General features: G+C 39.1%; 1 protein-coding gene and 1 long non-coding RNA gene across 3 annotated transcripts in view; one reads left to right on the forward strand and one right to left on the reverse strand.

Annotated features, from left to right (window-relative positions):
• Positions 1–12,615, reverse strand: part of ppp2r5a (protein phosphatase 2, regulatory subunit B', alpha isoform) — a 37,909-nt gene that overhangs the window by 12,749 nt on the left and 12,545 nt on the right. For both annotated transcript variants that reach the window (XM_034900926.1, XM_034900925.1), the window contains exons 2-4: positions 7,814–8,010; positions 1,111–1,212; positions 904–996 (exon numbers count right to left, since the gene is read on the reverse strand). In XM_034900926.1, the coding sequence (XP_034756817.1) occupies positions 904–996; positions 1,111–1,212; positions 7,814–8,010 (392 nt within the window). The remainder of the gene's footprint in view (positions 1–903; positions 997–1,110; positions 1,213–7,813; positions 8,011–12,615) is intronic.
• Positions 8,824–12,615, forward strand: part of LOC117961927 — a 23,836-nt gene continuing 20,044 nt past the window's right edge. The window contains exon 1 of the long non-coding RNA XR_004660516.1: positions 8,824–10,460. This is a non-coding gene — a long non-coding RNA (uncharacterized LOC117961927). The remainder of the gene's footprint in view (positions 10,461–12,615) is intronic.

Consider the following 12,615-nt stretch of genomic DNA (forward strand, 5'->3'; position numbering starts at 1 on the left):
AGCCTCCGGTTCATCGTTAAAAGCGAAATAATTTTGTGAGAATTGGACCTTAATGTGATTGTTATCGTATATATTTGAATACCTTGTCCTTCACTGTGTGTATTATGACAACTGAATTAACCAAACCAAGGGCTTTTTTTCCATGGCTTTACTGCCACCTAAACCTCAACCTCCTTGTCCCCTTTGCTCCAAACACAGTCCCAGCTATTTAAAGTTCCCCCACGACACACACCAACATCATGGAAAGTTAGTCCAGGCACCTCGGATGTGGCCCGGCCAACATTCCTGGCCCCGTGGTCCCCCGTTAGCTTCTGATTGGCTCTGCAGCTTCACACAGCAAGTGAAGCATTCCTGCAGTAGGTGGGTACTGTGCGAGGGCAGATGTAGCTGAGCTACGCCATTAATAAATGGCTTGACTCATCAAACTAATCAAACTTTAAGTCTCAAAACACATAATAAAAGGGACTATCTGTAGCTGCAGCGACTAATCATTCTATAATTAAGGTAATTTCCCAAACAAAATGGCAAAAAAAATGAAAGGTTCTTAAATGTGAGTATTTTCTGTTTTCATAACCTTTTATGATCGTAAACGTATTATCTTTGGGTTTAGGAGGTTAGTTGGACGGGAAAAAAGACATTTGAGAATGTAATGCTAAACTCTGTAAATGTTTGCTGTCATTTTTCATTCCAAACAATTAATCAGTTAATTCAGAAAATGATCTAGAGATCAATAGATAATAAAAATAATCTGTAGTTGCAGCCCTAGAGCTGTCCCAACACTGCCAGCTAGTATGCTCTCTGAACATATAATTATGAAACTAATTATCTACGGATGTACAAGAAATGTAGATTAATGCCTGTAACTGACAAGTTGTGCTAAATGTTTTCAAAATAGACTCCTACCTGCAGAACAAATTTCTGATCAATGTGGCGCTTTGCAATGCTGGGCTGGAAGTCTGGATTCTCTAGAAAGCGTAGGAGAAACTCATAGACCAACTGGAAGGTAAAGGGAAAACAAATGATGAATAGAAATACCTTTCAATTTGTAACTACAACACATGATGTAATCTAAAGGGAGTTCAGGACAGACCGGCTGTGCCGGATTCTTACTTGAACGTGAGGCCAGGAGGCCTCGAGAGTGGGCTCATCCTCTTCTGGGTCAAAATCAGGGTTGTCGCTTGGTGGAAGAGTCCGGAATATATTGGTGCAGATCTGGATGGGAGGAGAAATAAAATCATTTAACATTTAAATTTAAAAAAATGTATAACATAAAGAAGGTTTACTAGCACTGCTAATGAAATAACCAGTTATTTTTTCTGGGACAGATTGTGATAACTGTATGCCCATCATGCCCAATAGTGGCTGTATTTAATTAAATGTTTTTTAGTTTCACCAAATTGTATTTGGTTTTCCAGCGCGCACACGCACACACGCACACACACCTAATAAAACAAGCTGCTTGTTGCATCATTCAAAGACTGCTACCATAATTGAAAAAAACCTTACTTTTTTTTTTTTGACTACACACAGTATGTAATTAGGGGGAATTGGTGGGACAGTGTCCTTATAGCGTGACATATCGTGAATCAATTGGTTCCATCTTATTTGCCGATATGCCAAACAACTGAAACAAGGTTACTGATTTTGTACTTTAAGTAAGGTACCAAATAGACACAGTTATCCAGGTTTTGAGCTGTGTGGCTTCAAGAGATTAAGTAAATGCAAAATTTGTATTAAAGTATTCAAAATAAATTCTGACAGGTGTGAACTGCAATCTCTCAACTGCAGCTACACACTGTGTGGACAGAAAATGTACTTCTGAATTCGAAAAAAAAGCACCACTGGCAGGCTGGCTGGCTTTACTACTTAGAGTGGAAAGAAACTTTATCCAGACTATTTCTCAGCATGTTTGATTTAATTTAGGATGTTTCATAACAGCACCAAAACACAGAGGGGTTGGATAAAACCCTAACAGAGTCTGAATCTGCAGCAACTCCCCATTAAAATTCTGTACCGAAGACAATCATTGTAGACAGGTCACCGCCACCTCTATCCCACCTTGTTATTTTTAGCAAGGGTAAATTTGAGAGTAACACACACAGCAGTGAGGAGCTGAAAAAGCTGGCACTATGTGACTGGGTGTACACTCTCATGCGTAAGTGATAAAGACAACATTAAATCACATATTGACAGCTGGAAAATCCAAATGACACTAATGGGAGAGGAACCATAACAAAAATGTTAAACCTGACAGTAACCCAAATTCTGACTGCTGAAAAACCAACAAAAAAACTTTGCAAGGGAGTTTCATTTCAGAACTAGTGAGCAGAAATGGGTGAAAAATTCTTAAAACAAAGCATAAAAACTAATACATCTGACAATAAACTGATGTCCTACTAAAACATACAGCTAATTAAAGTTGGACACCCACCGCTAACAAGAATCTGAAAATGGACATTTGCAATAGAAGAATAGCTTGCAAGAGGTTGCAGTTAACTATGTTTCTACAGGTTACATTTTAATGTAAAAAAAAAAAAAGAGAAAAAAAAGAGAAAAAAACTAAGCTATGTCTACTTGACCAAACTCTTTTTCTATAGAGTAAAATTACCATCATCATGACTTCTGCCCATCAGTACCAAAAACCCTTGGATGTTCGTTCTGTTGGGGCACAGTTTAATTTCGTTAAACTTTGGTCCGAGTTAAAGGAGAATTCGTCTTTTATCCTCCTGCTAAGGCACCGAACAGGCTTAAACAGGGCAAGTTTTAAACACGTTTCTAGCCTCTAAACATGTTCAAAATATCATTACAAGTGACTAGCCATGTGCAGTTATTCCTTCCGAGTGCACACAGCAAATTTGACTGCAGCAGATGTGACAGAAAGGCATAGTTGTGTTAATTCAGCCGCTTGGAAGGAATAACTGCACACGGGTAGTGACTTTCAATGACATTTTGAGCATGTTTAGAGGCTATAAACAAGGATAACACTGTGTAGTTCTCCTTTGTAAAATTCTCCTTTAAGATTCCAAAGAGAGAGCGACCTCTTGCTGTGACATGTCAGTCTTGTGCAATTGGTGTGTAAGATTTATTTAATTTACACTCTGTGGCAGCTTCATGAGGCACACCTGCCAAATATCTCCTCATTCCCTGCTTTGCTTCCTACGCGGCCTGAATTATAAAAAAAAAAAAGTTATGAAGTTAAGAACATCCCTGGAAGCACACAGGCACATCACCTTGCTGGAAGTACACATTGAAAAAGGGTAAACTTGGTCAGCAACAATGCTTTGGTGCTGAGACATTCAGATAATTTGATTTTTTACATGGCCACTTTAGTCCGATCTTGGCATTAGCTGAAAAGAATGGTCCCCAGCATGTCTCGTGCGGCTGTAGCCCGCCTCCTTTCAAGGCTGAATGAGCTGTGTGCTCAGAGATGCCCTTCAGCTGGCCACTGTTGTACCATGCTGTAATTTGCCTGCTTGGGTTCTTCCTGTTATTTTAGAAAAGTCTGACAGCGTAAGTGCAGCTGGTTCTGAGCTGATTAAAACACCATCTGGAATCGAGAATTGTACCAACATTACTTACATCCAGCATCTCACCCATTCTTTAGCCAAACAGTAACGGAACCTGTTGACTGAATGCTTGATGCACTCTGTGGAGTTTCTGGCTGTTTGCTGTAAGATGTACTGTACGTTTGCCAGCTCTGCAATAAGGTGCACATATAAGCACCCACAAATACACCTGGAAATCATTACATTCAACTCACTGGCAAAACACCTCAGAATTCGGTGCCACTAAAGCGGCCAATGTAGTTCTGTATTGATCTACTCATTTAGCCTTTAAAATGTCAGAAGATTATGAAAAATGAACCATGCACACACACGCACACACACAGTTTGAACACACTTCCTAATTCAATTTTTTTCCTTTATTATCATGACTATCTACATTCTAGATGTTCACTGAAGGCATCCAAACTATGAATGAACACGTGGAATTATGTAACTAACAAAAAAGTGTGAAATAACTGAAAATATGTCTCATATTGTAGTTTCTTCAAAGTAGCCACCCTTTGCTCTGATTACTGCTTTGAACACTCTTGGCATTCTTTTGAGGAGATACACACTGTAAATAATATAGGTTTCATTATTCACCACAAGCACGCGGCACGCTTATTAAATCCCTCGGCCTCCTGAGGGTTGAAAAATAACTACAGTTGGACAAAACAGGAGAAAATATTGTGAAGGACTGAAAAAAGAAGAAGTGTGAGGGTAAAAAAAGGAAACAGTGATATGTGTGTGAAAGTTATGTAGGAGGATCCTATAAGGGCCGTTTGTGAGGGAAAGCGGTGTACACTTTGCTGGTGACAAGGGAGGCTGTAGCTCTGTGGGGGGGTCAAATTGAGAGAGAAAGAGAGAGAGTGGGTGAGATAAAGAAAAAAATTACACGCACTGAGTGCAGCATTAGCAAAAAGGATAAAAAAAGAAGGTGGGATTTATGGCAAATAAAAAAGGGAACAAACCGTGCTGGTTTCTCACTCGTCTCTGGCACAGAAAATAAAATAAAACAGAGATGTGCTCTATAATATACGCAAAACACAATCAAACAATGAAAGACTTGGCAAATACATGAGATAGAATAAATAGAAATATATTGATGAGAAACCTTGCTGTTGGGACTCCTAACAACCTCAGTGATCAAAGCAGTTCTTGCTGCAGCATAATAACGGGCAGCACTTTAAACCCTCACCTCTTCATTATCATGTGATGCCAAGCATGGAGTATCCAGGAGAGCTATTATCATTCATGCTTTCTGAAAGTGCAGCTGCTATTTATCTAACCTCATTCAGAAGACTGTCCGTAGAAACAGGACTAGGTTGCTCTTGAGCTGGACACATGCCCCTCTATCCTGCCCCTGAATAAATAAATGGGATGACAAAGAAGGTCCACTGGCAACACCTGTGCATCGGCCTGAGTCATGCGTCTAAACTATTTTAGTCTTACACACCTGCTAGTGTGGTAGCTCAATGGGTCACTGATGGGCAATGTTCAGATCAAAGCCTATTTTATTCAAATGAACACACAAAATAATCTGAAATTATAACTTTAAAATAACCTGCAAATTAACTACAGCAGATATGTCTTGTCTCTGTCTAATGTGATTCATATCTGTAATTCATTAGTGTATAACTGACCACTTTTATATTTTATTACTTTGGACTGCTGACAGAAGATTTGCCGCTAATCGTAATGTATGTGTTGGCACATTAAAGTTCCACATTCCATATTGAAAACAAAAAACAAAACAAAAAGAGCATAAAATCCCATGCATCTATCATGTATTTACCACAAGGTCCAATGTTGATTGGGAAATTATTATTTTGTTGGCTTTAAAGCTTAGTACTGACAAAGTGAAGGTAGAGAGATAGCTTTTGATTAAATGTTGGTGTTATAAGCAACCATAATGCTCCATTTGAAATCCAATGAGGTCCCTGCTGTGAGTTTTTGGTTGCGTTAAGGGTGGGACCACCCTCATTTTCAATGTTTTCATTGCCGTCAAGGTGCCAATGTTTGCCAAACTGTGGCAGCAGTACGTAAAGCTAGCTTGCACTACTAGAGAAAACATATTGCACAAGCTATTACTTGTTTTTTTATTACAACTCAAGCACAGTCACTGATATAACTGGGTTTTATCTGTGTGTTTTTTATATACATGATTCTCTGGGCTTTTATAGCCTTTATGATTGCTTAAGAATGTTAGGGAAAGTTCAACTCCTCTCACATGCTCTGCATCCTACTCAACCACCCTTCTTCTCCCTCATAGAACCACGTCTATTTCTGGTGAAACATCAATTCTTTTCTTTTTATCAACAAGAGCAAACTAAATATAACTAAACTGCACGCTGCAGTCCTCGTGTCTCAAGCAAGAGAGGGAAAGAGAGACAGCGGCGGTACCTTCTAACGTAACGCTGGGTTTTACAGGCATATTTTTAATACAACTGCAACTCTGCTACCGCTATGCAAAAGTTAACTCAGTCAATTTTGGAGAAGGGGCAAGGGATTGTCTATGCTAATTTAGAGGTCCAAGCCAGACTCATCTTCAAAGCCAGCTGTAACCAGGTCAGACTCCGTCTACTGGCTGCTGCTCTGCACTTGTGACCAATTTCGCAAGACAACTTTTTACCTCGACCAACAGTCTCTTGGGATGAGATCTCGTTCTACGAGATCACTTCTATGAATCAATAGTTGCAGGTAAGACACGGATATATCTATAGATAGAGATATATCCATCTATCCATCCATCCATCCATCTATCTATACACACACACATACATATATACATGTGTATGTGTGTGTAAGTGTATCCATACAAATACTGTGCCTACAGTCCATTAATAACCTGAAGACTCCTTGACTCAGCTGTGCTCATTTGTGTCCATCATGATAATCTGCAGTGTGGAGTGAATCACTGCAGCACCGACTACAGTACTGACTGCTGTGTTCTAAATGTTGCAAGAGTCATTGCTGTACTGTAGGAAGAAACTAGGCTGTTCAGGGCGCCTGCTCCATGAACACAAATCTATAGCATGGGTTAGGTTTCAAACAGACTATTGTGTTAACAAGATTCCTGCGACACAGCCAACGTGTTAATCACTTAATCTTTGCCAAGTCTGCCCTGCAGTCTGGATTTTCTGTTGGCTGCACTTATTAAAGTACTGTATATATCCAGATAAAATGTTAATTCAATATAATGTAAGTACTTTAACTGTGATTTACACATGCAACTGTTCCCCGGGTTACTTTCTGATTAGTAACTCTTTTCAGATTTCTAAGAATACGTGTGAATCACGGTGCTAGAACTGATACCAATCACTCCAGACATGCTGTCATGTAAATAATCATGGCTGACACAGCCATAATGTAAGAAGAGTCCTGGATGTTAAAGATATATTTGAATCTAATGGTTCAAATTGTGATCATTTGAGGAGGAGTGTTTGTGTAACAATAAAACAATGTCCGTATTTTTTTAAGTTTTTTCACAGGAGTCCTGTGTGATAGATGCTGACATTAGCTCAGTGTATGTAATTCAACTGAGGTTAGACGTTGGTCTAAAACCTAAACCAGTGGATTCATTTTACAGTGAATATGATTGGTAGTGAGCTGAAGACGCTTACTACAGTAAACCTCAAACCTCTGGCACACATAATTAAGGTTGGCACTATTTTTTGCTTTACTGTGGCTAAGTGGGTGTCGTCATATGAGCTTTAAAGAGCAGCTACTGCTAGAAGAAGACAGTGCTGAAAGACGACACCTATTACTCTCAAAATCAAGCTTTTGAGAGAAAAAAAAGAAGAAAAAAAGAGTGACCAAAACGATGTCAGACAGACATTCGGTGTGTACAGTCCAATGTTGGAGACCATGGTACATCAAAATAAACATTTTCGACCTCTGATCTGCATGTACTGTATTTAGTGGGTGATACAGTGGGTGTGAGAGAAAGAGGACAGGAAAGAAACAGACAACTTTGAACTACACCCAGAATACTGGTCTTAAATGGAACCAGTTTGGTAAGGGGTTTGGCATGAAGACGGTCAAATGTTTCTCCTGTGCTGCTGACGTGACACACCCTGTCTAGACACACAATGGCCCTCCATTTTTGCACAGCGACACAGAGAGGAGACCTCTTTGCCGTTTAATAATAAACAAATGTAATAGCACTACTTTGTAATTAACTGCTGATATTTTCTAAATCTAAAAAAGGCCACAGAAATTTAGAGAAGCCCCAAAGAACTTAAAGCCCTGTTTACATGTTTTCTCACCATATTAGTGATCTCTGGGTACGTAGATTCCACCAGCACTCCTCTGTTGGTGGAAACGTAGTCCACGAGCTCGTTGAGCGTCGCCCTCTTGATCTCCTTGCTCTTCAGGTCCATCACAGAGTCCAGGAAGTCAAAGAGCATGCAGCACTGCTGGAGTTTCTTGGTGAACAGCTCCTGCTGCTCTGTGGAGGGGGCATCTGGAATTAAACCCAAAAAAGGCATTGGGTCATTGTTTGTATAATTTATATAATATAATTTAATGCTTATTGCAAACAGATTATAGATGAGACAAGAGGGGATTTTTAGTGGCAACCGTTCCCCTGGGTGGGGTGGATTGCAGAACACTAGGCAATGTGAGATTTTTAGAGCATGGGTTAAAGTTCATTTTTGTTTTCAACATCCCTAGGATTAAAGACACATCAAAAAAAAAAAAAAAAAAAAAAAAGAGATATTCTATAAAAGCCCTCAATTGCTAGTTTATTGCGCAACGTCAGATATCTAACTAAACTGCTGGACAAACAGACACAACACACCGCGTACCCAGTCATCCTCGGCTTTGATTGTAAAGCCTTTTATGGATTAGACGGTGAGTACATTCAGGGTTATTAGAGCTGTCAAACCTGACCCCAGCTAAGCTATAAACAGCTTTTGGCAGCTGGCCAAAAATGCAGTGACACACTGTACAGTGATGATCTGTTCCAACACAGCAGCAGCAGCCCATCGCTGCAGACACAGGACTCTTTCTGTAATGGTGGCAGAAGGACCCAGTTGCAGGTCTGAGTTACAACACCTCGAGAACCAGAAACCCCAAAATGTTTTACTGCAACGCAAATACAGACACCATCCATGACACTTGTTGACAGTAAGGTGCTAATTAATATATTTATTAAAATGAATGACTTAATTGGACATTTTTCTGTGTCAATTAATTTAGATTTTAGGTGAGTTCATTTTAGTTATTCATTAGTAACTCATCAGTACCGTTTCCCGTCTCCACCAGAGTGAAGCACTTCTCAATATATGTACAATAGCTACAGACACTCGGGACACATGCAGCTGTGGAGCGGCACAGACAAAGTCCCACCTACTGGAGTGTGAGAACGCCCCCCAGTGCAGCCCCCAGGACCTGGCTGAACCAACCCCATCAGCTGTGACCTGCGCCAGATATTGGCAGAATGACATCTGGAATTGCAACGGACTCAAAGAAGCTAAAGACTCTCAAATCCACAAATATTGATATAGATTACTGTTAAACATGTAAAATAAAACATGCAAAAAAAAATCAATCAATTAGTCGATCAAAAGAAAATGAATTGGCATAGGTTTTGATAATAATTGAACCATTTTCTGTTGGTTCCTGCTCAAATGTGTGGATTGTGTAGCTAATTTTATTTGTCGTGTAGGAGAATGAACCAAATATCTTTGAGCTGTAAAGTTGGTTGGAAAAAAAACAAGCAATTTGAATGTGTCACTTTTTGTGATGGCTTTTCCAAATTTTCTGGAATTGTATAAACAAAACAAGTAATAGATCCATCAATCATGAAAAGAATCATTCGTTACAGCCCTTAACACGCAAACACACTTGTGCATTGGCTCCTAAGGTTAACAGTAAAGGGCAAAGGGCCGGGGTGAGATGTGTCATGGTGCAGAGTTTTTTTATTGAGCGATATTATGCAACTGGAAAGGCATCACCCATAAAGTGGTGTGGCATGGGGACAACGTACAGTCAAGCACTGCCAAAAGATGCACACAGAGTCTCACACCTAGTGAAATGCTCCAGTGGCGTTGACAGCTGACGAAGTACTTACGCACCTGAACGCTACAGGTCAGACTACTGGCTGCTGCTCAGAATGAACTCAACATCCGAGTGCAATTACACCAAGCCCACTACTTAACGCACTACTTGGTCTTAACGCCAAATTTCCAAAGTATCACATCTCAAAGGGATTCCACATTCAAAAGGGCAGACTGAATACCAAACTGGAACCAGAAAGGACAGAGGACCTTGATGACCCTGTGGGCTGATTGTGCTGTTCTTAACATGACACATGGATGGCTCACATTTTTACCCACTTGTGTAACGCTGGGTGTCACTTTTGGCTGGCATAATGGATTCAAACCTTGCGTGATTTGCATGTCAGTGCCAGTGAAGAGCACACAGTTAAGCCTCTAAGACATATATAGCACTACAACAGCGTCTTCAAGGAATTCTTTGACAACTTGGGAAATGCGCTTTTTTGCTCTGTGTTGGTCTAGATAATAAGATCAATAACAGCCTCATGTTGATACCGTAAAATTTAAGCCAAAGACAGGGGATGGTTAGCTTAGCACAAACACTGGAAACAGCTAGCTAACAACGCCTCTAAAGCCCACTAAATTAAATAGTTGTATTTTGTTTGTTTTATAAAAAAATAAAAAATAAAAATCCGGTGTAAAAACAAAAAGGTTAAAAAAGATATAACATGTTAATTTTTTTAGATTTTTTTCGTGAATTTTAACTTTATTAGTGACAGCGGATAGACAGGAAAGGGGAGAGAGATGGGGGATGACACGCAGCAAAGGTCCGATCATAACCCGGGCCAGTGCAGGACTACAGGAGCCTACACGGGGCGAACGCTCTTACAGGGTGAGCTAGAGGCCACCCCAGGTATAACATGTCAAAGAGGGAGCTTTAAAGTAGGCTAGAAGCAATGTTTCGTTACTAGCCACTTAACACTGCTTCCAGTCTAGACTAAGCTAGTCTGCTGGCTGTAGCCACACAGATATCAGAGTGGTATTGATCTTTTCATCTAACTTGTGAAATGAAAGCAAAAAAGCACATTTCCCACTGCTTCTGTAAGTCTAAGCTCTTCTTTTTGCGGATCTTAAATATATATTTCTCTTTAAAGCATGCACCGCAATTTCTTCATGATAACTCATGATCATGCATAAGACAACAAACTCGCCTCACTTGCTGTTTCTTGGAAACAATGCAGGCAATATTTAAGTGGGGCTTTCATGTTTGTGTTTTCTCTAAGCTTTCTGCGTAACCACATCATTTCATCTTTTACGGGGAATTGTCTTCATCCCCGTGAGAGGAGAGGGCCGGGCCTGTTAGATGCAGTCTGACATGCAGATGCTTTCCCAATGTTATGCTATTTCTGCCTTTCAGATTCCGATGCATTAGTGCACTAATTCCTCCAGGTGCTTAGAAAAGGAAGGAACATATTTCTATTAGAAATATGAAGCTACGTACAAGAACAAAGAAGAAACCACTGGGAACCTCAGAGAGAAATTAAACAAGCTGCATAAGATCTACGTGGAGTTTGTTACAGAGCAATAAATGGCCATGCTAATCTGAAGGATAAAATAAAAGTCCTTCACTCCGACATGAAAGTTTTATCTTGGGCTCACAATGTGGCCAACTTTTAACAAAAGTAATCTCCCTGTACGGCATATTCTGACGGCTGTAGCTTACACAAATCTTCAGGAAGCACTTTAACAATTAACTGGATGCAATAACGCAATTCCGTAACCACACATGGACAAGGGTTAAAAGGAGAGACAGTTACAGCACACAGGGTGTATAATTATGAGGGGTGGGAATCTCTGGGTACCTCACGGTACAGACGCCAACGGTTTGATGCTAAACCGATTATTGATGCAACAAATTTTTATGAACATTTCCATGCACAATTTAAAAGAAATACATGTAAATCTGAGTTTGTTGAATTATACAATATTTGTCACACAGGTTTTAATGAAATGTTTTGTGTACTGTGGTTTTTATTTAGTAGTCAATCCAGGCTTAACCCTCTATTGCATGAATTTTTTTTTAAACATGGTAAAAATATCTTGATGTGTTTTTATTACTCCAGGATGCTTAAATAATGCAATTGAAAAAAACAAATTAAAAAAAAAAAGTTGAAGGGGGGGTAGTTGGTAATTTGTTGCCATATGGCAACAACGCGCATTCGTGGAAAGTGCCAAAAAATCCATTATTTCTTTAGAAACATGCTTTTATTGAAATAATTACTAAACAAATTCAACTTATATGTATCAACATGTATAGCCCAATGTGTTTACAGTCAAATTAGTTCAGTTTTAATTGTAGTTTTTGATAATTATTAATAATACCACTGTAATAAGTCTGTCATATACACCTGAAAGAAGACACACGGATACAATGTACTTGATTAGGGGCAAAATAAGCACAACACACTGACAACACTTACAATTACCGAACTATATGTCACTGAAAACATATTTCTGATACATAATCTTCCTTTAGCCAGAAGGGTATATTGATTATAAATGTCAGGGGACGAACAGATAATTTGAGTGAGCCAACACGATTTCCTTTGGAATAACTCATTTTTATTGGTGAGCAATTAATTTACATTAGTGTGTAATTAATAATTTAGATAATATATTCATTAAAAAATGGCTGGAATAGCATAATAAATAAATTTTATGTTTTTCTTTTAAAATATAAATAATTGCAAACATACTGTTAGAGTAGCCTAAACTTATAGTAATTCAATTGAGCCCATTAGGCAAAATGTACACATTTCACGTCAATATTTGCATAATGTTGCCATATGGCAACAAATTAATTTTAGCCTTTTACTGAAAAAATACAACATTTTAACTGCTTTAAATGATGAAAAATTAAAGTTTACTTATTCCAGATAACAGTTGAATTTTTTTTTTTTTCAAAGAAATGCTTCTAAAATTGAGAAAAACAACTACATTTTGGCTGATACTGGAGCGTGATCTTTAGTGTGGCACATGTCCTGAAAAGGGGGGGGGGGGGGGGGGGG

The sequence above is a fragment of the Etheostoma cragini genome, chromosome 18 (assembly GCF_013103735.1).
Source record: "Etheostoma cragini isolate CJK2018 chromosome 18, CSU_Ecrag_1.0, whole genome shotgun sequence".
In the NCBI taxonomy this organism is placed as follows: domain Eukaryota; kingdom Metazoa; phylum Chordata; class Actinopteri; order Perciformes; family Percidae; genus Etheostoma; species Etheostoma cragini.